At 38.1% G+C, this 27,377-nt stretch overlaps 1 protein-coding gene and 1 pseudogene across 2 annotated transcripts; both read left to right on the top strand.

Moving 5' to 3' along the window:
- Positions 1 to 2,260, top strand: LOC138816026 (dnaJ homolog subfamily C member 24-like; annotated as a pseudogene).
- A 2,163-nt stretch (positions 2,261 to 4,423) lies between these two features.
- Positions 4,424 to 19,698, top strand: Eqtn (equatorin). Of its 2 annotated transcripts, none has more exons than XM_070005503.1 (8): positions 4,424 to 4,609; positions 5,353 to 5,598; positions 10,476 to 10,562; positions 11,990 to 12,067; positions 12,958 to 13,002; positions 14,401 to 14,460; positions 17,913 to 18,066; positions 19,326 to 19,698. In XM_070005503.1, exons 1-8 carry the CDS (start codon positions 4,534 to 4,536, stop codon positions 19,591 to 19,593), a joined length of 1,014 nt encoding a protein of 337 aa, XP_069861604.1. In that variant the 5' UTR covers positions 4,424 to 4,533; the 3' UTR covers positions 19,594 to 19,698. The 2 variants fall into 2 exon arrangements, with proteins under 2 accessions (XP_069861604.1, XP_069861613.1); XM_070005512.1 differs by having other exon boundaries at positions 4,425 to 4,609; positions 19,330 to 19,458.
- Positions 19,699 to 27,377: the final 7,679 nt, after the last annotated feature.

Genomic DNA, 27,377 nt, shown 5'->3' with positions numbered 1-27,377 from the left:
TCGTGTCTTCTGCCAAGTTTCAATGACTGAGCTACATCACCCAAATCTGTGTTGCGGTTTGCCAGCTGCATGGGACCTGATTGATTCAGGCTTCTCTCCTTTTCTGTATATTTTGTCAAGAGAGATACCCCAAGGAAGGGCTACATGGGCCCACCAACTCTTTTCTTGTATTCTTACCCAACTCGTAGCTTTCGAGTAAGGATAATCTCAAGAGTTTAAAAGGAAAATGGTGCTACATGAGGGACCACTTTTACTTGACTAAGGCTTTGACCCTGAGCGCAGCTTGCCTGGCCACCAAGTCCTCTCAGCTCCCCCAACCTCTTATGCAAGGAGACCAGGCTGGGACCTCTGTCTGTATCATCAAGCATGTTCATAGAGTACCACAGACTAGGCTTACTCTGTACGCTTTACATACACTAGGAAAGCCTCCAAGTTCTGTAAACAATATGCTGCTTTTTCCTGATGTCATTTTGATCATGAGTATCCTCTAAAGTGGAGGCTGTCATCAACAATTACAAAATTAAGAGGAGGAAGTTAGATGATGCTTTGATATCATAAGGAATGATAGTTTGCATTGATTTCTTGTCTATTGCTTATTACTTATTTATGAATAATACATGGATAGTATTATGTATATCCAAATCTCCTTCTAATCCAATAAATAGTAGATCTGTACACGAGCTAAAAATGGACCTCATTGATAAAACATATTAAACCAAGCCGGGCGCTGGTGGCTCACACCTGTAATCCTAGCTACTCAGGAGGCTGAGATCTGAGGATCGCGGTTCAAAGCCAGCCCGGGCAGGAAAGACCGTGAGACTCCTATCTCCAATAAACCACCAGAAAACCGGAAGTGGCGCTGTAGCTCAAGTGGTAGAGTGCTCGCCTTGAGCTGAAGAGCTGAGGGACAGCGCCCAAGCCCAGAGTTCAAAGCCCCACGACCGACCAAAAAAATAATAAATTAAAAAAAAACATATTAAACCAAATGCATAGTTTATATTTCATGAAAAATATATCTTGAAATAAAAGGATGAGTTTCAGAAAACTTTTCCTAAAGAATTACAGTTACAGGATAATATAATGAAAGGGGGAGGACATTGATCAATATACATTAGACTCATAAACTCATGTGTTGAATAGTACTTAAAGTAATAAAATACAATTTAAGAAGAATTATAGTTATAAATGCAGTCATCATATTCAATGTATATATGTAAAAATGGTAACAGGTTAATTGAGGGGATCGGTGAGGTTGCAAAAGATGGGGGAATGATGAAAATTAGCAACAGTGATCAAGACACATTGTACTCACAAACTGACATATTGGAATTCTACAAAAAATTGAGAAGAAAAGAATTATAGCTAAATAATCCATGAACCAGCACTTTGGACAGTCTTGTTGTATGTGCCTGCTGTTGTTGGGGCTGGAATTCAGGGTTGGGACACTGTCTCTGAGCTCAACATGAAGCACTTTACCACTTGAACCACAGCTCCACTTCTTGTTTTGAGGTGGTTAATTGGAGATAAGAGTCTCACGGAGAACCCTGTTCCTAATTCTGATAGGTGGCAGACAAGTGGAGTCTCCCTGAGGATGTGAAGTTTGCTGATCTGGGAAGGCCACTTCTTGTTCAAAGAATAATGGCATTTGAGCAGACACCAAAAAAGGACTGGTACAGTATTTAGGGTGCAGATCCATCTGCTGATATGGCTGATCTAAAACAAAAACATCAAAAACTCGTATTAATGTGCTATCTAGAAAAACAAAGTACGGATGTGCCAGCAGGAATGGCAGATGAATATATACAGAAGCTTGCCGAAATTGAACGGGCATGGAAAATTCTAGGGAATGAAGAGACAAAAAATGAAGAGTATGACCTGCAGCAGATGATAACAGCTACAAAATATGGCACCAGTAGATGATCCAGTGTATCCTTGGAATGAAGATGAACGGTTGTTTTTTCTTCACTGAATTGCCAGTGTGGTGGAAAATATACCATCTCCAAGGATGAAGCAGGAGTTAATCTGATTTATTGTGATGCATGTTCACTTATTACGGAACTCCTTAATTACACTTGTTCAGTGCTTGGAATCCTTTAACAGAATATTCAGACTTGATAAGAAGCCATTCAAGGAAATGTGCTTTTGTTTTGTTTTGTTTTGGGGTCAACAAAAGAAATGCAAGGTCATTAAGCAAAGATCACCTCAGACTAATAGAAAATTGTTTATATGTACTTATAGTTTATATTTACAGGTTGACACAAAAAAAAGACTCAGATTATAAATTATATTCAGATCAGTCTCCAGATGGGGCTTGTATTTCTTGATGAAGAACTTCTTCTTGCCATAAGCATGTCTCTTCATATTGGAATAATGCTTCTTTACAGTTACTTTTTCAGATGTAACAGATGATGGTTTTAGCTGCTAAAGTTATGCTTCTGTAGCCCTATTTCAGTCTCAGGTCATCAGAATTGTTAGAATCTTTGTGATCAATACGAGAGTCCAGTTGACCCATAAAAAAGGTTATATGTGGATATTTGTGGAATTGAAAGGAAAGCAGGTAGACTGGCATCTGTAGAAACTAGGTAAACTTTGGAGTCAGAAATGGGTGCACAGCCATTATCAACTTTACACATAATTTAAGAAATGGAAGCTTTAAAAATAAATATTTGACATCAGGCATCTTTATCCTTTTCATGTCAGAGCTTTTAGATACAGAATCAGTTGTCTATATGTATGAATGAACCATTCATCACTGATATAATGAATTGGACTTCTTTAATGAACCACTAACTACGGCATATAGAGGATGCCATACCTTTAATAAGGGAGAGGGTAACAATACTCCATAAGAAAAGTATTCATTGCCTTACTCATGTAACTGTAACCCCTCTGTACAGTACAATAAATAAATAAATAAATAAATAATATAATAAAATAAATAAATAATAAATAAAATAAATAAATAATTATCTTATTTGTATTTAATATTCTCTGTACTGTAAGTCAGAATTCATTTAAAACACTTTGAAGATCCTTTATGGGATCACTGAAATATTTTTACATAACTTTAGGGACAAGATTACTTTCATTGTATCTATATAACCAGAAAAATTTTAATGAGGTATTTATCTAGCTGACCCCCATTATTTGTATTTGCATCATAAAATTTAGATGGAATGCTTACTTTGAATTACTTTGTTTTACTTTTTTTGAGAAAAATTTTCACTATGTAGCTTAGACTGGCCTCAAATTCAAGATTTTCCTATCTCAACCTCTCAGTGCTGGGATTACAGGTGTTCAACCTTGCCTGGCTTGAGTTACATTTGTATCCAAATATTAACTAATATAACTTGAATAATATGTTGCTGTTCTTTGCATTTAGCAATTAAATTAATTAAAACTAAATTGCAGATAGTTTATTGACAAGTACATGGGTTCAGCTGCAGTACAAATTCACTTGAACAGGCGACAATAATCAAGTCAAAAGAATAAATGTGTCCTAATCATCAGAAAATCTATTGCCATATGGGCTGTCCATGTAGAAATCCAAAATTACTCAAGGACCAGGTCTGTAAAATCAAAATATATTTGAAAACAACTAATAAAGGTGATATATATATATATTTTTGGGTCCGGTTGTGGGGCCTGAACTCTGGGCCTGGGCGCTGTCCCTCAGCTCTTCAGCCACTTGAGCCACAGCGCCACTTCCGGCTTTTTTCTTATGTGGTGCTGAGGAATCGAACCCAGGGCCTCAGGCATGCAAGGCAACCACTCTACCACTGAGCCACCTTCCCAGCCCAAAGGTGATATATTTTTTTGGGGGGGGGGTCCGGTCGTGGGGCCTGAACTCTGGGCCTGGGCACTGTCCCTCGGCTCTTCAGCTCAAGGCTAGCACTCTACCACTTGAGCCACAGCACTACTTCCGGCTTTTTTCTTTTTGCTTATGTGGTGCTGAGGAATCGAACCCAGGACCTCGAGCATGCAAGGCAAGCACTCTACCACTGAGCCACCTTCCCAGCCCCGGTGATATATTTTTTTAAATGAGTCTGAGACTCTTGCCCAGACTGGCTTTGAATGAAGATCCTCCGTTCTCAGCATCCTGAGTAGCTAGGATAACAGATGTGAGCCACCAGCATCCAGCTTGTAATTGATATATGATCACAGTTTTCCAAAAGAACTTGTATTACAATTTCTCAAACATGAAAGTCTGTTTTCATTTTTTACTGCCAACACAATAAATGATTCTTTAAAATCCACAAATCAATAATTAATATTCTTTCATGAAAGTGTATTTTTTCACTTCCAAGGAAAATTTCATAATGGTTTGTTTTTCTGATATGAAATACATTATAGTACCAAAGATGAAATCATCTTGAAGAAGTCACAAAGCCCTGGGGGATCTCCCTAGCATTCTGCTTCCCACAGGAAGTGATGTCATAATGTGCTCATCTCAGGACCTACTGGACCACAAGAAGGAAGCCCTGAGGAGACATTGTATTATTATATTACTGGATAAATCACATTAATTTCCAAATGAATTTTATATTATTTATTTTTTTATCTGGGGTTTTCCTTCCAGAGATTAACAATTTGAAGACCCAGACAGACGGTAAGCACTTTAACTTCCAAGAAACAGTACATACAAATGATGTGTGAATTTTCTACAAAATGATTGAAAGTCTATTTTCCTGGGCACTGCTGACTCATGTCAGTAATCCTAGCTACTCAGGAGGCTGAGATCTGAGGATAATGGTTAGAAGCCAGCCTGGGCAGGAAAGTCCATAAGACTCTTATCTCCAATTAACCACCCAAAAAAGAAGAAAGTGGAGTTGTGCTCAAGTGATGGAGTGTTAGTTTTGTGCATAAAAAGCTCAGGGAGAGCACCCAGACCATGTGTTTCAACCCCCAGTACTGAAAAAGGAAAGAAGAGAAGAAAAAAGAAGGAAAGAAAGAGAAAGAAAGGATAAAGGAAGTTAGGAAGGAAGGGAGAGAGAGAAAGGAAAAGAAAGAAAGAAAGAAAGAAAGAAAGAAAGAAAGAAAGAAAGAAAGAAAGAAAGAAAGAAAGAAAGAAAGAAAGAAAGAAAGAAAAAAAGGAAGGAAGGAAGGAAGGAAGGAAGGAAGGAAGGAAGAGAAAGAAAGAAAGAGACAGATAGGGAGAGAGAGAGGGAGGGAGAGAGGGAGGAAGGGAGGGGAAGTGGAAAGGGAAGGAAGGAAGGAAAGAAAGAAATATGTTGTTGGAGATATGGTATCCATTTAGATTTTAAATCTCAGCCTCAAATTGGGAGAAAAGTTCAGGTAGAAAAGGTAGTAAAGGTAACATTTCTGATGCAAGGTGTATCCTAATTTTTTAAGAGATACCTGAGGCAGTGTCTCCAGAGGACTACCCATATTATCACGATGATGACAGTCCTGATAATCCGGCTACTGATCCTACTGTACACGATCCTACTGTACATGATTCTACTCTACACGATTCTGGTATACCTGAAGATGAAATCAACATGGATAATAACTTAATTCACAAAATAGAATACACGTATCCGGATCACACATCTGCAAATCACAAAACTGACAATCATTACAAAGATACCAAACAATGTAAGTTTTTCAAGTTAACAGCAATATGTAAAAATATTGATACAAAAAGCTGATGGTATTGGTTGGATAGATCTCAATTGTCTTTTATACTCTCCCATAACCATTTTATTTCCATTTAAAATTATAATTTATTTTATAGACTTATCATTGTATAAAATGAAATTCTTGTTTTCTAAAACTTTTTTCAGGAGACATTTCTAAAGTTTAGCCAGGTTTTCTTAGGAGCTATTTCTAATTACTACGGTTCATCACAGCATGGTGATTATTCATACTAGTAAAAGTTGGTCTATTTTGAGTGAGTTAACAAAAAAAATTTTTGGTTTTGTTTTATTTTTGTTTTCAAAAGTACTGGGGTTCAAATACAGAGTTAATATTACTTTCTTGTAATTATTTTCTTAAATCTTATCAATTCTTATTACATGTATTATATATAATATATAATCCTTATTATATGTATTATAGCACATATAATATATTCGTCTTCTTATAAAATTATCTGCTAATATTGATTAGCACTGAGGGAGCATTCATGTACCAAGCACATGGAGCATTCATGTCCCAAGTCAGTTATATTGGTCCCTGGACTCAACTAAAGCTAGCTTCACAGAATTTTATAAGACATATTTGCAAAATTAAATGAAATAGGTCTTCCCATACCTTCACTTTGGGTCTCAGAGGCTGAAAACACATTTTTCTTTAGTTTGTGAAGTAGCTAGAACAAAAGCCTGCCTACTTTTTTAAAACTTATTTATGTATTTATTTATATTACTGGGGTTTGAACTTACAAGGGTAGAAAATGTCCAGTTGAAGGGTCACAGAAGGCCAGAGAAACTATTTGGTACATGACAGAACAGACATACATTCTTCTTGTCACCTGTCCAGGATAATTTTGTATGGCCCATGAATTATTTTCTAAATATCTAAGTGGTTCTTTAAAAAACAAAATACAAAAAAAATTTTTTTCCCACCCCTGGACACACCTCTGGCCCTTTTTGTTTGTGGTTATTTCTGAGACAGCATCTCATTTTCTGCTCAGGACATCTGGAATTATGATCTTCTTTTCCCCTCCCCAAATGTATATATATATATGATGCAGGGTATCAAAATCAAATACAATGACAACAGGGGATATACCATAGGGGGAAGAACATACAAAAGAAAAAAATCACATAATACATTAAAAACAACAATGACAAATAAAAACCTCTTGTGTCCATATGTTGGGGTTGATTTCACTTAGCATCATCTTATGTGGTCACATGTACCTAGCTTTTGAGCTTTTCTGCTAATCTGATAAGATTACCCTAGATGTATACTAATTATTGCAAATAATGGAAACCATGGGACCTTTATTGGGGGGGGCCTGGCTTACTTCACTTAATATGATTTTTTCCTAGTCTTTCTGTTTCCTTACAAATGAGGTGGTGTCACTCTTTCTGATGGGAGCTATGGGTCCCACCTATGGTGAGATCACAGGTCTATGCCACTGCATCAAGCTTATTAATTGAGATAGGGTCTAACTAATCTTGCTTAGGCTGTCCTGGAATCAAGATCCTCCTGACCTCTACCTCCCCAAGTACCTGAGATGACAGGTGTGAGCCAACATGCCTGGCCTCAAAACAAAAACAAAAACAAAAACAAAAACAAAATATCAGTTTCTTAAGGCTTTTGAAACTATCTCAAATTAGGTGGCTTGAAACAGCAGAAATCTATTCCTCCATCATTCTGGATGCTGGAAGTCCAAAAATTAGAGTTTGAGCCAATCAAGAAAAGGCCCTCCGGAAAGCCAGTGAGGGAGGCTTCCTTTTGTCTCTGCCAGGCCTGTCAGCACAGGTGTTTCCAGCTGGGGCTGCTTCATTTCAGTTTCTGCCTCACTCTGTTCACATGGTACTGTCTCTGTCTCTCTGGGTCTAGATTTCCAACAAGGACATTAGTCATTCACAATGCTGTGTTCTAGGATTAGCTGTATCTTAATTATGAAGTGGACAAACCTATTTCCAAATGTTGTCACATTCTGACATACTGAGGGAGGACTTCAACATAAGAATTTTGGGCGTGGACACAATTCAACCAATAACAAAGCGACTTCTACACAATTGGAAGGTTCCATTAAAATTTAGTCTATAACCTGTCATTCCTCATGGACCTCCCTCCATGTCTTCCTTACAAGGTGTGCCATTCAAAAAGGTGAAGAGCTTAGAAGAAACGTTTATAAAAATTAAAAAAAAAAAAACAGCCAGGAACTAGTAGCTCACACCTGTAACCCTAGCTACTTAGCAGGTTAAGATTTTAAGATTGCAATTTGAAGTCAGCCTAGGCAGGTAAGTCCAAGAGACTCTTATCTTAAATTGGTAAGCAAAAAGCCAGAAATAGAGTTGTGGTTCAAGTGACAGGGCACCAGCCTTGAGCAAAAAGGCTATGCAAAAGCATGTCCCAGTACTGGCACAAAAAATTAATTAATTAATTAAAGTTCAGTATTAAAGTATTTGCCTGGCAGGCATAAAGCTCAGGGTTAAATCCTAGTATTTTTTAAAGGGAGGTTTAAATTTAACTATCCTGAGATTATTATAAACAATATTTTTAAAAAAGAAAAGTGACAATGATGTATAACTCAAATGAAAACTATAATGTATAAATTGTACTTCTGGTTTTACTTTGATGAATCCATATCTACACCTCTGTGTGTGTGTGGGGGGGGGAGTATTGTCCCTGAGCTTTTTTGACTATCACTTGACCACTTCTGGCTTTTTGGTGGTTAATTGGAGATGAGTCTCACAAACTGTTCTGCCCAGGTTGGCTTCATACCTCAGATCCTCAGATCTCAGCTCTTAAGAAGGTAAGATTATAGGCATGCACTACCAGCATCCTGCTTCATATCCTTGATTTTTAGATGGCCATCCCTAGTGCATAGAGAAGTTCAATAGTTACCAGGATGCAAAGGTAGGATGATATGGAACTGACTGATGCTTGGCTCTACAAATCATGTCCCATTCAGTATGTATCTCTATTTTGCATTACACAGGAGATCAATAAGTAAAGTGATTGCTAATTACTTTGATTTTTAAAAAAATCCCTGCTAAATTTTATGTGTGTATAACATGAAGTGGTCATCATAAGGATTTGTCTTTTTCATTTAATAACTGTAGAATGCTTTTCACATCTGCTTTAATATTTTTCCTATGCATTCTTCCCATGTACATGTATCTCTGTTTAGAATAAAAGTATTGAAATTGTTGGATAAAATATAAACCTTTTGAAATATTGATAGATAACACCAAATAGCCCTCCAAAAACTACTTACCAATTTAACCCCAAAGGAAATACCACTATTTCACTTATAGTGAATATCAACAATAACTATATAACAATATAATATAATTTATAAATGTGATTTATTCACTGGCATTCTAATTGTGATTTTTTAAATTTTCTTTATATTTTTATTCATTTTTTCCATGACTTACCTATTCATATTCTTTTCCCATTTTTATTAGATCAGACTTTTGTTGATTTGCAAAAGCTTTTTATATATAGTACATTAATCTTTTTCCTGTGATTAATAGTATTAGAGATTTTCTCCTAGACTGTTACTTATCTTTAAACCAGTTCAAGTATCTTTAATCCTAAGATAGTTTTCAAGTTTTATAAAAACCAATTCTGTTGATTAATTCCTTCAGATTTTTACCTATTGTATCTTGCTTAGACAGGACTTATTCAACCCAAAATACTAAATTGCTTTTCCAACATTTCCTAACAATATCCTATTTTTCTCTTAGGTCATAAATCTTATTCTGGTTTTTGGCATAAAATTTGTATAAAGCACTATATTTTTCAAAGAAGAAAGCTAACTGTCTAAAACTGGTACACTGGTTATCTAGTTATGTGATTCTTACATTTAATATAATCCAAATTGGGTCAGTTATACTTTGATAGTTCTTTTTTATTACCATGTCTGTTGCTACAAAAATACCACATATTTTAATGTGTGCATTTTCTTTTTATTGTAAATATGATGTACAGAGGGATTACATTTACATAAGGAAATGAGTACAATTCTTGTTGAACATTGTTACCCCCTTCCTTGTTTTCTCCCACTATCCTTCCCCGCCCCAAGTTGTAAAATTCATTTCCAACATAGTGTACATTTTCTTAATTCACATCACATTAAATCATGGGCTGTAACTTCATTTTGTTTTTTTTTTCCTTAGAACTATCACAAGAATTCCTCAAAAAGAATAAGACATTCATAGTAACAACTTTTTGTTGGTGTGTGTTGGGAGAAATGAATGCATATGTCAGTTTTAAACATACACACATTCATGTGTACATATAATTTCTGTCATTCCATGAGAATTTGATGGAAGAGACAGAGATGCATGTTTAAGCTTAGTCTACCAGCTCCACTCAATTGTTATTTCACCCTTTGGGTAGGTGACTAAATCCACTAGTTTTAAATTACAGCCAACCTGACAGATGCCTCTTGAGGAGCAAGATCTTCAGGTGTATGTATAAATGTGAGTACCTGTATGGGAACATTTTGTCAAATGCCTTGGGAGTTTTGGGATAATGCCAATACAATGTCTATAAATTGCACATCTATAAATGTGCTTTGATGTCTTATATACTTGTACATTTTTACATGAATTTCTTCCATAATGGCTTCTCAGGTCATTTACCATAAGCATCTTGATTTAACCTTTCTTCTTGTGAATTTTTTTATTCACTTTTGACTCATTTTCTTATTTTTAAGACAAAACATTACTCATTTTTATAATTCTTTTGCTTTTAGCTAGTAAGTTGATACACAAAGGAAAATGGTTGATCAAGAAATAACTTAGCTAGTTGGTAGCTGATGCCTTTTGACTTTGTATTTTCAGATGTTTTCACCACACAAAATCCAAATGGTACTGAATCTGAAATATCTGTGAGGGCAACCACTGATCTGAGATTCGCGCTAAAGAACTGTAAGTACTGAACGCAGGATTTGAAACAACACTGAAAGGCATTGGGTAGGAGAGAAGTCTTCATTCCCAGACAAATCTAAACATTTCCCCCTCCAGTAGATGTAATGATTTGGGGATCTAATTGAGTTCTTGGTTATCTTCTACATATTTTTCCTAGATGACACCTGTGAGGTACCATGTCCATTGCACAAGTCATTTCGGAGGTCGGGAAATCCACATATTGCCAACCCACTTTCTCTTTTCCTTTCTTTTCTTTTTTTGTGCTAGTATCAGGGCTTGAACTCGGGGCCTCTTGTTCTCACTTGGCTTTTTCACTTAAAGCTGTTCCCTACCACTTCAGCCACACCTCCATTTCTGCCTTCTTGATGATTAATTGAGATTAACATTTTTGGATTTCTCTGCCAGGCTGGCTTTGAACCTTGATCCTCATATCTCATCCTCCTGAGTAGCTTAATTTATAGGCATAAGTCACCAGTGTCTAGCTTTAGCATCTTATGTTTTTTCTTTGCATGGGAAGAAAATTAAATAATGCAGCTTAGGACTCTTGAGAATTATTTATGTTTCTTCTACCCTCATTTTTGCACCTTTCTGTGTTTTGCCTTCCAAATCCTTAAACAACAAAGAAAGAATGTATAGGACAGACTAGACTCATTCGTGCTTAATTATTAATAAAAATTCCTTGGCAATAATAAAATAATATTAGCTATTCCAAACCCTGAAATAGTTATATCATGGAAATATTAATTTTGGATAATCCTTCATGGGATTGTACTGTATTCAGCAATCAACATCTTGAGTTGTACCAAACAAAATATAACTCGAAATCAAGCACCTCCAATTAGTTTAGGATATGAAGACTACAGGAAGAGATTCTAATCTCTAACACATATTCCCACAAGTCAAGTCCTGCCCTTTGACGTTTGTCAAAGACAGATAAACACATTATAGACAGTAGCATGTTCTAAATTAGGCCCCTAATTCCTTGCTGTGTGCTCCAACATCTTGACATTTGAAATATTGCTTCCCAATTTACAAGGACACGCATGCCTTTTCCATGTCACCCTGACCAGTGACCAACTGCTCCATGTTACAAGCATCATTTCCATCTGTGCAGTGAACCCTGAAAGCCAGCCATGTCTGCCAATAGGCCACCCTTCCCCCGAAAGGAAGGAAGAGCCTGGCTCCAAGTTCTATGTTCTTCCTCTTTTCATAAACCACAGGCATTGTGCGCCCCCCAGCCTCCTCCCCGCCCCACAATCTTCTTCTTCAATGTCTCTTCTTTCCCTGTCTTAGTTTGGGAAAATGTTTATGTCATTTTCTTTCACTTCTCCTTGTCTTTATTCCATTTCTGGCTTAAAAAATAGGCCTAATCACAGATATGTAGTCAATATTTTTATATGCTGATAATTCTTTGTCCTTTTTCCTAGACAAAGTTGTCAATGCAACAACATCATCTCAAGAAACTACAAGTGAAGAACCACCTAATGAACCCGAGACAATTCCAAGTATTAAAGTTACTACAGTGTATTAATATCTGGAGCATATCATTATATGACTTAAGAACTTAAGTTTCACTGCCCTGAATGTTACATCAAGGAAATAGCATGCGGAAAGAATTTATACTGCTAATTTGTACTCTAAACCATTTGAAATGGTGACTAGCTAATAGTTCTCAGATGCACCTGATGAGGGGTAGGAGTGGATCCTTAGAAATTTTATTTATTTTAATAAAATGCATCGCATGTATGTCTCTATAAAAATACCTCTTTATAAATATATTTGTATTTATATAAATATATGAAAAGGTTTACACAAAGAAATGCAAATGTCTATTTCTGTTGATTATATTTCTATATTATTTTTTAGTATGGATTGTACAAATAAAGAGAAGAAATTAGCAGAAAGAATAGAGTTCCTAAATCCTGTCTCCATGCTCCATTTCCCCTTCTAGTAATGTCTTTATTACTGTGGCATCCTTGTTAAAATTTCTGAACCAGTATAGATACATTATTGTGAGCTAGACTCCGTAAACATTAAGGTTCACTTTGTACTGTGTAGTATGTATAAGCATGTGTTTATGCAAATATAAATACATTGAGTGTATGTTTACTATAACTTATTTTGATAATAATGTAAAAAGTTCAATGTGTTTGAGGAATAAATGTTTCTGGTGACAATCATGAATGTTTCCTAATATTATTTGAGGGACGGGGGTGGCTACAAAATTAATAAATCACCATTTTAGTTTCCTGTCAAGAATATCATGCCTTATAAAATATTTGTGAAGTCATAACAACCCATGATGTTCACCTCTAAGCTCTTGAATAAATGCTTTAAGCCAATAGATTCTTAACCTGTCATTCCTGTTGTTACTGTCTTTTTTTTTTTTTAACAGAAACAACCCCAAATGTTCCTGCATTTTGGACAATGTTAGTTAAAGGTAAATTCATACAGAGAGGTTAGCTGGGGGAATGTTTTGGTTTTCCACAATCTTATATTAGAAAGACAAGATTGATATATAAATACTTGTAATATTAAGAATCAGTATTGATTTTTTGCTGTCATATGTAATAGAACATATTACATATGTTCTAAGAAGCAGTGACACTGATCAAGATGCGCTGTACTCATACAGTGATAGTAGTGAATTTAAACCCCTTTGTACAAGTACTTAAAAATAATGTGATAAATTTTAAAGAAAATTCAATACTGACTCAGAAAGCTGATAAAGTCACACTGTTTCTGAAGATCCTATGTCCTATGGCTGTTAAAATCTAGAAAAGACATTGTCACAGACATTTACTCCCGTGGGAGTTACAGTGGCTAAATACTCTCTAGTCGCTAAATACTCTCTAGTTATCACTTCTCATTTTATAGCTTCTATTTTTGAAACAGACAATTCAAATTTGAAAACAGTTCAATTTAGTTGATCATTACAATTATAAAGTAAGCTTCTTGCCCAGTATACTCCATCTTTGTATTTAGAGCAGTGTGCATGTAAACACATAAACATGCATATATAAATGTGAAGATATATAAAAACACATGAATGTGAAAAATTAGTGTGTATATAAAAATATGATATAGGCACACATGTACAGTGCAATGTGCATATATACCAAGGTACACATACACATTAGTCACGTACATACAGAGGTATAGATGTCATATGTGTATTACATACATATGCATTATAAGTGCAAAATAGATGTCATACTTAATAGTCTATATTTGTGTTTATATCTATATTTGTATTTGTATTCTGTATGACCCCCAAATCAATACTTGCAGCACCTTCAAGTCCTTTTGGGACACTATAGACTATTTTATTACAGCTTCAAATATTTTTAATAGCCTGATATATATGATCAGCCATACTCTGAGCTAGCCTTCTACTATAGTGTTAAATTGCTAGTTCATGTCCTAAATGCAACAGGGCTGTGATGTGTCTTGTGCAAAAAACACATGTTAAAATTTGTTCAGAGTGCTGGGTAGGTGGCTCAGTGGTAGAGTGTTTGTCTTGCATGCTTGAGGCCCAGGGTTCGATTCCTCAGCACCACATAAGCAAAAAGAAAAAAAGAAACAGAAGTGGCACTGTGGCTCAAGTGGTAGAGCACTAGCCTTGAGCTGAAGAGCTGAGGGACAGTGCCCAGGCCCAGCATTCAGGCCCCACGACCGGACCCCCAAAAAAACATTTGTTTAGACACTAATTATAGTAAGGTGTACTTTCTACAACATACCTCTCACACATAATAAGGATATGTGGCACATATTATCCACACAATACTTCTATCCAGTGAATGCTATTTACCATAACACAAATTTATTGTCTTAACAGCTATAAATGGGACAACGGTGAGCATGGATGATAAAGATGAGTTATTTCAACCAATTCCAAGTAAGCAAAAAGTACTTTTTAACTAATAGATACATAAAGGTCTTAGACATTTTAGCCCTCATGAAGTGGCAGGTGTAGGAGGGAGTAGGGTGGCTAATATAGGAGAAGAGAAGATGGGGGGACTGTTTCAGGAGGGTTTTCCAGTTATCCTTTGGCCAAAGACTAGTACCATTCTCCTCTTTCATGGTGTCTATTCCTGAAACTGATTAAAGACACAAGGCAATGGGTGGGTGCATAATCTATACAGTGCACATTTTTTTAACTTTTAGAGAAGTTTCAGGTTGAAAGAAAAAATTAGCAAGATAGCAGAGTTCCTAAATCCCATCTCTTTTTCACTTCCCTTGCTAGTATCGTCTTCATTGCTGTGGTGCCTTTGTTAAAATATCTGAACAAGTATAGACACATTGAAGTAGGATCCATAGACATTAGGGCTCACTTTGTACTGTACAGTTCTATAGGGTTGGTTTGTTTGTTTATCTAATTTCGGTGTTGATCCTGGGCTTGAACTCAAAGCTTGGACATTGTCCCTGAACTTAAGTGTTCAAGGCTAGCACTTTACCACTTGAGCCACAGCTCCACTTCCAGCTTTCTTTTAAAAATGTGTGGTTTTTTTGGTGTGTTTATGCTTAGTTAAAGAGTCTCATGAACTTTCCTGCCCAATATGGCTTCTGCAATCCTCAGATCTCAGCCTGTTGAGTAGCTAGGATTACAGGTGTGAGCCACCAGTGCTCAGCTATAAGGTTCTGACAAAAGCATAATCACCTACCTCTCGTCACAATATCATTAAAATTTCACTGTTTGAGTCCTATCGCCTCCATAAATTTATCCTTGCATTGTTCTCTCCCCTGCTTTTTGCAGATTTCCATGTGGTCTTTTTTTATACGGCCATTTTTTCCCACTTCGCAGTATGCATTTAAGGTTCCTCCATGTCTTTTTTGGTGACTTGGCTTACTCATTTCTTTCTGTCATTGACATTCCTTTGTATGAGTATGTTCCTGTTTATTAGCTTTTCCAGGATATCTTCCTTGCTAGCTATTGTTGACAATCATAAATAAAGCTTTTATAAACATTTGTGTGCAGGTTTTTGTGACGACAAAAGTTTTCAGCTCATTTGGGTAAATACCTTGGAATGCAATGACCATGTTGTATGGTGAGACTTGAGCTTTGTAAGAAGATACCAAACTTGTCTTCCCAAAATGATTGTAATGTTTTGTATTCTCACTAGTAATGAGTGAAAATTCCTTTTTCCAACTACAGCTTTCATTAATGGATTAATTGTATTTATAAAAGAACTCATTTGATTGAGAAATTGCATGAAAAGACAATGGACTGATTTCTCCCCAAACTCCTGTCTAAGTAAATCATTGCAAAAAATAGATTATTAAGGGCCGGCACCAGTGGCTTATACCTGTAACTCTAGCTACTCAAGAGGCTGAGATCTGATGATTGTGGTTCAAAGCCAGACCAGGCAGGTAAGTCCATGAGACTCTTATCTCCAAAAAAAAAAACCTACTAAAAAAAGGCTGGAATTGGTGCTATGGCTCAAGTAGTGTAGCACTGGCCTTAAGCAAAAAGAAGTTCAGGGACAGCACCTGAATCCAGAATTCAAGCCCCAGGATTGGAGAAAGGAAAGAAAAGGAAAGGAAAGGAAGGAAGGAAGGAAGGAAGGAAGGAAGGAAGGAAAGAAGGGAAAGGAAAGAACAGAAAAGAAATAGATACGTCAGGTGATATGTCTAAGATCTGTCAGCCTAATTTTACACTGGATTATTTGTATAACAATTTGTCTTGTGGTGCTTCAAGACAATTGAGTAACTAACCTTTTGTTTAGGAAAGTTGTATATGAGAATGATAAATATTAGGTTATTTTAGAAATACTTTGCTATGTTTCTGAGATTTCAGCAATTAAATTTGGCTTCACTGATTTTTCTATCACTTATTGAGCAGATACTACACACCAAATTCTGCTATGTTACTATCATATTTTGTTAATTCTCACAGCAACTCTATGGACTTGGTTATCTCAATTTTACAGATAAAGAAACTCAGTCTTAGAGCAAAAACCTGCCCAATTAATTAACTTTTGTGCACTTCTAGTGATTAGGAGTTCCAAACTCTTCTTTGATTCTGACCATGACTTTGATAACTATACCTAGAGCCCACCTCTTTGAAAAGATCCCTTGGGAAGATAGAAAAGCAATTTAGGAGAACAGTCTATTTTAACATAAATTGCTTGATAACGGTCATTGACAGCAGTATACCAGTCTGCATAACAACCTGTATACTAGTCTGTATAACTGTACAACAGATAGCAGTTATTGACAACTATGCTTACTTCATCCCATATGGTCTCAAGACCACATTTTAACAATCCCCCCCCCTCTATTGGGGTGGAGCAGTCTTGGGACTTGAAATCTGGGTCTGGGCACTGTCCCTGAGCTTTTGTGCTGAAGGCTAATGTTCTACCACTTGAGCCACAGATCCACTTCTAGCTCTTTGTGTAGTTTATTGGAGATAAAAGTCTCACAGACTTTCCTGTCCAGACTAGCTTTGAACCACAATCTTCAGATCTCAGCCTCCCGAGTAGCTAGGATTACAGGCATTAGCCACAGGTGTTCAGTGAGAATTCCAAATTTTAAAAGTCACTGCTTATTTTCCTACAAAGGAATAAAGATCTATGGAACATTTGAAGTGGATGTGGAGGAAACTCGAGAATGGGAAAAATTGACCATGTGGTCATCTAAATTTCATTAAGTCATATTTATAGTCAGAAAAGCAAAATCTGGTGGCAAAGAAGCATTTCCATTAGTAGATTCGATTATGATTCTTGATGTCTTTGGAACCAGGCGTTATTTTACAATTTCAAGTATTTCAGAAAAGTTAAAAAAATGTTTCTGTTTTATTAATGTTGAGTGCACTAGGTTTAATCTCAGTAACAAAATGGTGACTGTAGTTCTTATGACTTACGAAGAAAGCCTCCAGAACAGCATCTTTTTAGCATAAAAGAAAATCAAACTATGACCAACAATTGAAACACCCCTTTCTCTCCCTAAGAACTAGTTCCCTGTAAGTCAATCACTTGGATAGCAATCTCTTTGGTGACCATGGGTAAAGTGCTTTCTAATAAAGTTAGGGGAAAAGCCTGCTACCTATAGAGTCATCTGGTCATGTTGGTTTTAAACTCGATTTCGCCAGTGACTAAGCCATGTGTGGGGGATATTTATTAGCCAACATGATCCTACCAAAAGTTGCTTAGGACAGCTCCTTCCTTGCTAGGAAGGTTAAGGAGAACAACAGAGTACTCAGACCCTGGAAATGGCCTTCCATGTTGCAGTGAATGGGGCAGGGGAGGATGAACAGTGGGGAGACTCTCTGCCCTTGTCCGTCATCCTCACTCCTCCAGGGACCATGTCTGACACCTGGCCTTCCATTGCATTTTTTTTCTTTCCTCTCAGGCTCTGATTTGAATTCTACAAGTGGAGACAAACTGTCAGAGCTAGAGGAAATCAAGGTCAAATTAATGCTGGGCATCACACTGATGACTCTGATCCTTTTAGTCCCTCTCTTGATCTTCTGTTTTGCCACACTCTGCAGACTAAGGCAACTGAGGTAAGCTGGCGGCTCATCTGTGCAGTCTTTATCATTTGTGGTATCAAAATTTCTCCCTGCTTTAGCACATTCTTAGCAAAACGTGACCCCTCTCAAATCATTGTATCCATAGGCTCCTTAGTTTTAATTCCATTGCTCCTCCTCAGAAAGATCCTGAGAGTATCTCTCAAAGAATTATCTTATTTGGATTTGCTCTCAATATTTCAGTAATTTAGATATAGAAATAATCATTATAAATTGAGACAGGTTAGAGAATCTACATGTGTTTTTTCTTTTTTTTTTCCGGGGAGGGGGACAGGGAGGGTGTCACTAGACTTGGAGCAAAACTATATATTCTTGTTGGGTGGCTCATGTTGTAATCTCAACTATTCGGGAGGCAAAGAATTATGGTTTGAAGCCAGTCGAGTCAGCAAAGTCCATGTGACTCTTTTCTCCATTTAAGCAGCAAAAAGCCAGACATGGAGGTATAGCTCAACCAGCCTCAAGTAGATAAAGCTAAGGGAGAGTACCCAGGCCTTCTGAGATCAAGCCCCAGTAACAGCACAATTACACACACACACACACACACACACACACACACACACACACACACACACACACACAACTATATACTCTTTTCTAAATAACACATGTGTTGGAGTCTAACGTTTTCCATTCTATGCTAGCCTTCCCTGAGACCTTCAAAAAACACCAGATTACTCTTGCCACATAGGCGTCTTGAGGCCCATCCATTTGTTCTTTTATATGGAAATACTAAATTCAACTCACACCTGAGTGAGGAGGTTGTTTATTTAAACACTGAAAAACAAACAGTGTAGCAGCCTGCTCTCAAATATCCTTGTGGAACTGCTTAATGTTCACAGTTAGCAATAAGTCACTTGTTTTGAGTTTGATATTTTTGATGAATAGTGTATTTCATTGAAACCTTGATCCTAGGAATAATATTTAGTCCTCTTCCCTCAACTGCATTTTACATGTTTCATGTCTTTATTAAAGCAATCTTTACTGTTTTAGTAAATTGGATTCTAATCCTAGACCTGAGATTTAGAATGTGATACACTCACATTGAGTATTAAATATATTACATTTACAATGAAAGAAAAACATTTATGTAACTCTCCTAAGCTAATATGTTGGGAAGAATGTGTTTATGCTTTGTCAATTGCTTTTCTAAGTTGCTACAAATTCAGTACTGTGAAAAACAATTCTTGATCTCTTTTTTGTTTTTTTGTTTGTTTGTTTGCTTGCTTGTTTTCCAGTAAGAAAAGAGAAGAGAGTCATTACTCCATAAACCCAGAGCTGGCCACAATGTCTTACTTCCATCCATCTGAAGGTGTATCAGATACATCTTTTTCTAAGAGCGCAGACAGCAGCACATTTTGGGGCACCACTTCCTCAGAAATGAAAAAATCAAGCACATTGTCAAAATCTAAAACAGTTATGGATACTTCCACAGGCTCCGATGAAACAGGGTTAAATGAAGAATTAGAATTACTTAACAGTGAGGAAGCCAATACTGATGAATAGACAGCTAATTCTTTTTGGAGGTCATAAAAAAGATCTTAGTGTCCTACAACACTATTGTGGTTTTGCAACTGATGAGCCATTTAAGTTTTCTGCTGTCTTTTGAGAAGAACATAATCAATAAAAATAATCTCGATTATTATTATTATTTATAAGGATTATTTTAAAGAAAAAAATGTACACAGAAATAACAAGGTATGGAAAATGTATTCAATATGAACAATTCTGAAAAACAGCTTATCATGGCTAGGAATGGAGGTGAGTGGCACGGTACTTGCCTATCATGTCCCTAATCTTAGGTTGATACCCACCCCCCACACACATACACACACACGTTCACATTTGTGCACCTATATGCACACACATGCAATTTTTTAAGCTAGTCAAACAACAGTAGTTCAGTTTTAAATTAGGACATTTCCATATTTCTAGGAGCATTTTGGGGATTTAAAAGATAATCACCAGCTGGGCTCCAGTGGCTTACACCTTTAATTCTAGCTACTCAGGAGGCTGAGATCTGAGGATTGTAGTTCAAAGCCAGCCTAGACAGGAAAATCTGTGAGAAGTGGTGCTGTGTCTCAAGTGGTAGAGTACTAACCTTGAGCTAAAGAGCTGAGGGATAGCATCCAGGCCCAGAGTTCAAACCCCATGGCCAACAAAAACAAAAGAAGGAAGGAAGGAAGGAACAAAGGCACGAAGGAAGGAGAGAGAGAAAGAAACAAAGGAAGGAAGGAAGGAAGGAAGGAGAAAGAGAAAAAGAAACAAAGGAGAAAGAGAAAGAGAAAGAGAAAAAGAAAGAAAGAAAGAGAAAGAAAGAAAGAAAGAAAGAAAGAAAGAAAGAAAGAAAGAAAGAAAGAAAGAAAGAAAGAAAGAAAGAAAGACAGTCCCCACTACCTATTCTTGGAAAACAAAGCAAAACAAAGGAATATCTAATGTTTTATTTTATTTTATTTTTATTTTTATTTTTTTTGCTAGTTATGGGGCTCTGAGCCTGGGCGCTGTCCCTCAGCTCTTCAGCTCAAGGCTAGCACTCTACCACTTGAGCCACAGCGCCACTTCTGGCTTTTTCTGCTTATGTGGTGCTGAGGAATCGAACCCAGGGCCTCATGCATACAAGGCAAGCACTCTACCACTGAGCCACTTTCCCAGCCCTTATGTTTTATTTTATAAATAGTTATGTTGTCAGCAAAAAAAGTAATCAGTGGTAGAAACTGATAGAAATTATTTCAAAGTCATGGTACTGTAACTCGTGTGTGTGCGTGTGTGTGTGTTTTCAAAGTATCCAGAATCAATTAAGATAACATGATGTTCCACAAGAAAAGGGCAGACATCAGCAGGGAACTTCCTAGAAAGGGAGATTTGAAGAAGAAAAACAAAGCACCTCAAAGTCGAACTTAAGTTTGTTAGTGACCTTTGAGGCTATCTGTACCTTGAGTGTTCTAATTTACGAAGACAGCAAATGAAATAGGGATTCTTTGTCTCATGCAGTGGAGAGTTTTTAGGTCTTCTGTAGATATGGGTGGCTGCAGGGAGGAGGCCTTGGAAGGAATTTCTATCTGCACTGTTGCTTCCATCTACTGACTATTCTCTTTAATGTCACACTGAATCTTACTGTCCTATGACAGGCAACTTATACAAATCAAGAAATGAATGCAGGGATAAACCAGATACCTTGCATAACACCACTGGCTTGAAAGGGACAAATATATCACACGCCTCTAAACAGGTTCTCTCCATGACCTGTGAAATTGGACACTCAAATTTACAATTAAAGTCAAAGGACTTGCAGGTAGGAGTACTTATGGTCTTCCTTTCGGACAGAAAACTCTTCTCACTTGCCACGTCTACTATTCTTGATGGATCCTTTGAACCCTTTGCTCACCATTTTCTCCAGCATGCCTCACTCACCATTGGTTGAAAAAGTAATGATCTGTCCCTGCATAATTTAGAACTATTTAAGATCCTACCCTTGAGGGAACAGAGGTGGTCGAACAGGGGCTCACCTTTTGTTGTTCTGCTAATAGTGGCTAGTTTCCCAGCCAGTGGGAATGACTGTGATCAGAGTTCACCTCCTACCCCTCTGCCAGCAGCTCACACAATTTGACATTTTTAGAGGAGGCTGCCAATGTGTGCACTTGTGGTTTTCAAGAACCTAGAGCTTTGGTGGTGACTGCTGAAGACAGATGATTGAAGATGCTTGGAAGCAGTCCGGGTGCAAAGCCTGGTCATGTTGAGCCAATGGGTGAGCAAGGGCTCCTGGGGAAGAATGTCTAACTCCTATGAAGAATGACTACTAATTATGCCTTCCTTTTCTCTCTGGCCACCATTCCATCCCTGAGAGGTACCAAGAATTTGCTTGATTAGAAAGAGGTGGAAGGCTCACTTTCAAATCCCATAACTTGTTTCTAGTTGAGAAACACTGTGGAGGAAGTGAAGGAGTGTCACATTCTAAAATGGCCCGAGAGAGAGAGAGTTCCCAGTATTTCAAAACATAGCTTCTGCATCCTCATGTACTGGGCACACTTAAAAGATAGGATGCATTGTGAAAGTCAATCAAGGCTCTTTGTTTTTAAGGCAACTGGGTGAGGGTACACCAAGTGTTTTTGGCTGTCTGTTGGTCCCCACTGTCTGCCCTAGTCTGCAAGTAAGAAGGTCAGACAGCTCAGGCTGGTGGAGAAAGGTCGTCTTTGTCCACTGCTGGTCCTCCAAGGTTATCGCTGAACCTGCATTTCCCCAACATGTCTTCTGGACCTCTGACCTGCTTTTTCTTGAAGATCATGGTGAACCAGCACCACCTCATTCTTTTTTTTTTTTTTTTTTTTTAAATTGTATTTTATTTTATTTGAGAACATACTGTACAGAGGGGCTACAATTACATGGGCAGGATAATGCATACATTTCTTACCAAGCATTGCAGCCTCCTCCTTTGTTTACCCTTCACTTCCCTTCCCCGCCTCCCCCCTCCCCCCACCCAATTTTACCCCCCTCCCCCCACCCAATTATACCCCCCTCCCCCCCACTCCGAAATTGTAAAGCTGGTTTTGACATGACATTTTGTACTTCTCATTGTTGCAACAGGTCCCCCTGAATCCTTAAACGACTTGTTTGTCCCCATCTCCTCCACATGTTATACTGACATCAAATATAGTGAAAGCGGGGGTTACACTGTGGGGGAGGGACATACAAAGCAACAAAGAAATAATCTTATAAATGCATTAGAAACACATGCATGAAAGAAACAAAAACATTAAAATACATATTTAAGGGTTCATTTTCCTAACATCACATTATCTGGCCTTTTCCGCTTGACTCATACCTATACTAGATATTGCAAATAAGGGAAACCATGGGACCTATGCTTCTTTGGGCCTGGCTTACTTCACTTAATATAATTTTTTCCAAACCTTTCCATTTCCTAACAAATGGGGAAATGTCATTCTTTCTGATGGAGGCATAGAATTCCATTGTGTATATATACCACATTTTCTTGATCCATTCATCTACTGAGGGGCATCTGGGTTGGTTCCATATAGCACCACCTCATTCTAAGCTGCTCACTTACTACTATCTGCCACTTCCCAAGCTCTCAAAGTGGGACAAGGGATTTGTCCCTCTATCTTGGGAGTTATCTATTGCCTGTTTTTTGTTTTTTTTTCAGGTGCTTAGGTCCAGTTCCTGTAGATAGGAGGTGATAAGAAACAAGACAGGGCCTCATCCTTTATTTCCACCTTCTCTCTCCTGGCTGCAACTCCCACTAAGACATGCTGAACAGTGAGAGTGCTAGGTAGGGGCCTTTATTTTTTTTTTTATTGGTACGTTTTTTTTAATATACAAATGCGGTACAGTTACATGAGCAAGGTAATGAGTCCATTTCCTATTGAGCATTGTTGCCTCCTCCTTTGTTTTCCCCCTACCACCCTTTCCCTCCCCACCTCCCCAGCTGCCCCCGACGAAGTTGTAAAGTTCATTTTCAACATAGTCTCTTGTACATCTCATTGTTACGATGGGTTCAACCTATATCCCTATGTAAGCATTTTGTTTTTTCCCTTCTCCTCCCCAGATTAGAGAAGTGTATATACAAGATGCAGGGCACCGACATCAAATACAGTGTAAACAGGGGTTTACCTTGGGCTAGGGTCCTTTTTGGGGGTGTTTCTCATGTACCTGTTGGGTCTTGATGTCTTGGGTGGGCCAGGAACAGGTCCAGTGTGCTCAGGAAGCTATTGGGCGGTAGTAGGGATCCGGGGACCCCTCCTATCCCCACCTGTCTTGGCACGAGAGAGTGCCCAAAGCAGCGCTGGCTGCGGCAGGGCTGCTGGGCTCCCCGCGGGGTCCAGCTGGGCCGCTGGGATATGGTGTGGTCTCTCCACGGGGTCCAGGAAACTTCCACTCCTAGCGTCCAGGATCCCGGGAAGGCTGCCCGTGGATGCCTGTGCGAAGTGTCCTGTGGTTCATTCCTCTCGCCTTCAACCCCAGAATTAAGGAAGGATTGTCAGAGTTTTTCTGTGCTCAAGGTGGGGGGGGGGGCAGGGATTCCTCTACTGAAGGGTAGGGTGGGACGCAGATTAATTACCAATCAAAACCAGATGTACCCAACTACCCCCCAGCCCCCAGGAAAGACTGCACACGTGCTTCCAAGCTTTGAAATTAACCCTCCAAGTCTCCCAGGGAGGAAGAAACATTAAAGTGTTTGTGACTCCCAACGCACTAATTTTTTTTCCCTTCCAAGAACTGATCACTTAGTGAACAATACCTCTCCCCAAACCCCATGTTTAAGATAATGTCTAGAAGAGTTAATGTCGATTCTAGAATCTGCCTTTCCTCTTAGGTGGTTTCAAAGGTAAAGCACAACTCATTTATGATACTTAAGAGAAAGCAACTGACCATTGGTAATCACCCAGCCAGCCCCATATTCAAACTCAGTGCTTTTGTGAATTTCATCCTAATAACTTACCTCATCTTCTGTAGCTCAGATTCGTGTGACTTTTCAAGAAATGTAATGTATTTGCTTTACTATGCTAAAGTCATCTATCTATACATATCTATTTATTTATATATAAACATGTATCTATATATTTATATATAAGCATATATAAATATATTTATATATAAGCATATATAAATATATTTATATGTAAGCATATATAAATATATTTATATACAAACATAGATAGATAGATAGATAGAAAGATAGATAGATAGATAGATAGATAGATAGATAGATAGATAGATAGATAGATAGATAGATTCCTATTAGGTTTAAGGACAGCAAGACATTTTTATTACAGAAGTACTTTGGTATAATAAAGAGTTACACAGAGTTGCCTAATTTCTTGTAATTCATTAGTTATTTTAATCCTTATTTCTTCATGGCAGAAAAATTTTGTAAAGAATGCAGAATTTGTCATAACCAGCTTTAAGTTACTTTGGTACTTAGTATCTTATCATCAACTAGGGGAACTGAAATAATCTCTGCACAGAGGCACAAAGGTGACAAAGGAATCTTTATTGGAGCATTAGTGGTCTGCAGGCGGCTAATTACAAAGACCTGCAGCCAGCAAATACACTTAACACAGGAAACGGGCCAGAGAGGAAAGAAAGAACAAAACAATACCAACAAACCAATTCAGCTCCAATGGAGAGCTGAACTGGAATGCCATGGTGTCCAGAGAACAGCCAGGAGACAGGACACAGGACACAAACAGAGAGACAGGTGGCATGGTATAATGGCACCTGAGCTGGTCCGTACCTAAATAGGGTTAGGTCAGAGGGCAAGATCACAGGAAACTCCCAGTCCTGGGCAACAGATCTAGTAACCTATCAGCCAGATGCCCCTGCCTCCAGAAATTCAGCCAAGCCCATCACTTGGGGCTAGCCCTTCCCTTCCTCTAGAAATACAGGCACGGCCATCACCTGGGAGGCAGGACTTCTCCTTCCCCCACCATGAAGACAGAATGCCAGACTCTACCACACACCACATGGTCAATATGGCACCAGCTAGACCTGGTCTCCCTACTTCAAGAACAAGAAGTAAGTCAACAAATCGATTTCTATTTGCCAGCCCTTTCAAAGTGTTTGACATGAGGATTATCATTACCATCTTAAAGCAATCTATTTCAGATTAATACCATCTTAGTCTCAATAATATGTATAAGTTTTGTTCCAATATCTTCCATTCCCTTTCTTCTCTTTTAAAACCCTTATTGTCACACAAATTACACCTTTATGCATTATAAACCCATTAAGACAATTTTATAACTATTACATCATAATTTATATTAACTGCATGACATTCTGTCATACAGAACCTATACTATAGAATCCATTCTGTCAAATTTATAAGGTGATACATATACCACACACACATTGGTATTTAGAGTGAACTGTATAGATATATATAGTAGAACAGAATTGAAATATTTTTGCCATAAAGAAGTGATAAATGAATAGATAGGAAATGTTGTTGATTATCTCAACACAAGATACTTCAGTGTTTCCTTCAAACAAAAAGTTTCTGGGAGCCAAAGTAGCTCCTATTGCATAACTGGCTGACACCCATATGCTCTGCCTTTTCTCTTTGTATCGCTGTCTCTGGCATCTCGGTTATACCATTAGCACCAGCAGCATCCTCCATGTAGCTATTTGGGGAGTTTTGTTCTACTACGTTGACGCATTCCTTAATGGGCCCTTGAACCCCCTCTGACCCATTTCTGGTTTGTGACTAGCTCTCTCTCTCTCTCTCTCTCTCTCTCTCTCTCTCTCTCTCTCTCTCTCTCTCTCTCTCTCTCTCTCTCTCTCTGTGTGTGTGTTTGTGTGTGTTGTGGAGAGATGAAGGCTGGTATCTTCTACCCCTCCACTGTGATTGTATCACTCTGGACCTCTATTTCAATAACTCTGCCTTTGCGTTTCTATTTATAAATAAATGCTACTCCACCAGTCTTGGGCTGGCTGTGGATCTCCTCTTGAATATGCTGCTGTGTGACAGCAGTGTTTGGACTAAATTGAGATGTGATGTGTAGTCATGTTTGAATACATAAGACAGGAAAATTTAAGAAAGCAGAAATGTAGGACTTTATACACCACAAATTACCATTTAACAGAATGCACACTGGAACACCAGCCTGGGGCAAGAAAATGAACTAGGTACAGGCACTCTGAACTAGGTACAGAGGTCTGCACAGGGACACCTCCCTACCTCTTGGCTAACTTTCTGCCCAATATCTGTTACTTAGGTAACTAGCAGACCTGGAAGCAGTCACCTTCCCCTCCTGCTAGGTCACATCCTGGGCCACCTCTGGTCACATGCCTCCCATCTGACCTTAGGAGGGTCCTAGACCCTGAGGTCACATCCAGATCCAGTGTGGCCACACCTTTCCCCTACCTGGCCACACTTCTTCCTGTCCCTGGCCTAGATAAGTCTTGGCCCAGAGGTGGGTTCCCCGCCCCCCTTTTCTTTTTCAGACATGCCTCTCCACTATGCATGGTGGCGGCAGCAGTTTGGTAAATAAACTTCTTTTCCTGCCTGAATAGCACGAGGTGTTCTCTTCATCAGCTACCTAATGGAACCTACCTATTTAATATACCTATTTAATACACCTTACAGGTAGTACCCATGGTTGGAGAATTGACCAGTCTTGTGAGCTTCAAACTCATGTCTGATGGAGTCTACTCCTCAGCGGCTCTGCAGACTTAACAGTGACAAGTGAGAGTTCGGTAATTTAAGACATTCTTCATAAAGTATAATAAAGATAGTTTCCAAGGCCCATGAGACACACTTCTGAACAAAA

The sequence above is a fragment of the Dipodomys merriami genome, unplaced genomic scaffold (assembly GCF_024711535.1).
Source record: "Dipodomys merriami isolate MVZ:Mamm:240054 unplaced genomic scaffold, mDipMer1.0.p SCAF_11, whole genome shotgun sequence".
Classification (NCBI taxonomy): Eukaryota; Metazoa; Chordata; class Mammalia; order Rodentia; family Heteromyidae; genus Dipodomys; species Dipodomys merriami.
Note: the sequence above shows the minus strand (reverse complement) of the source record. Positions and strands in the feature narration are given on the sequence as shown.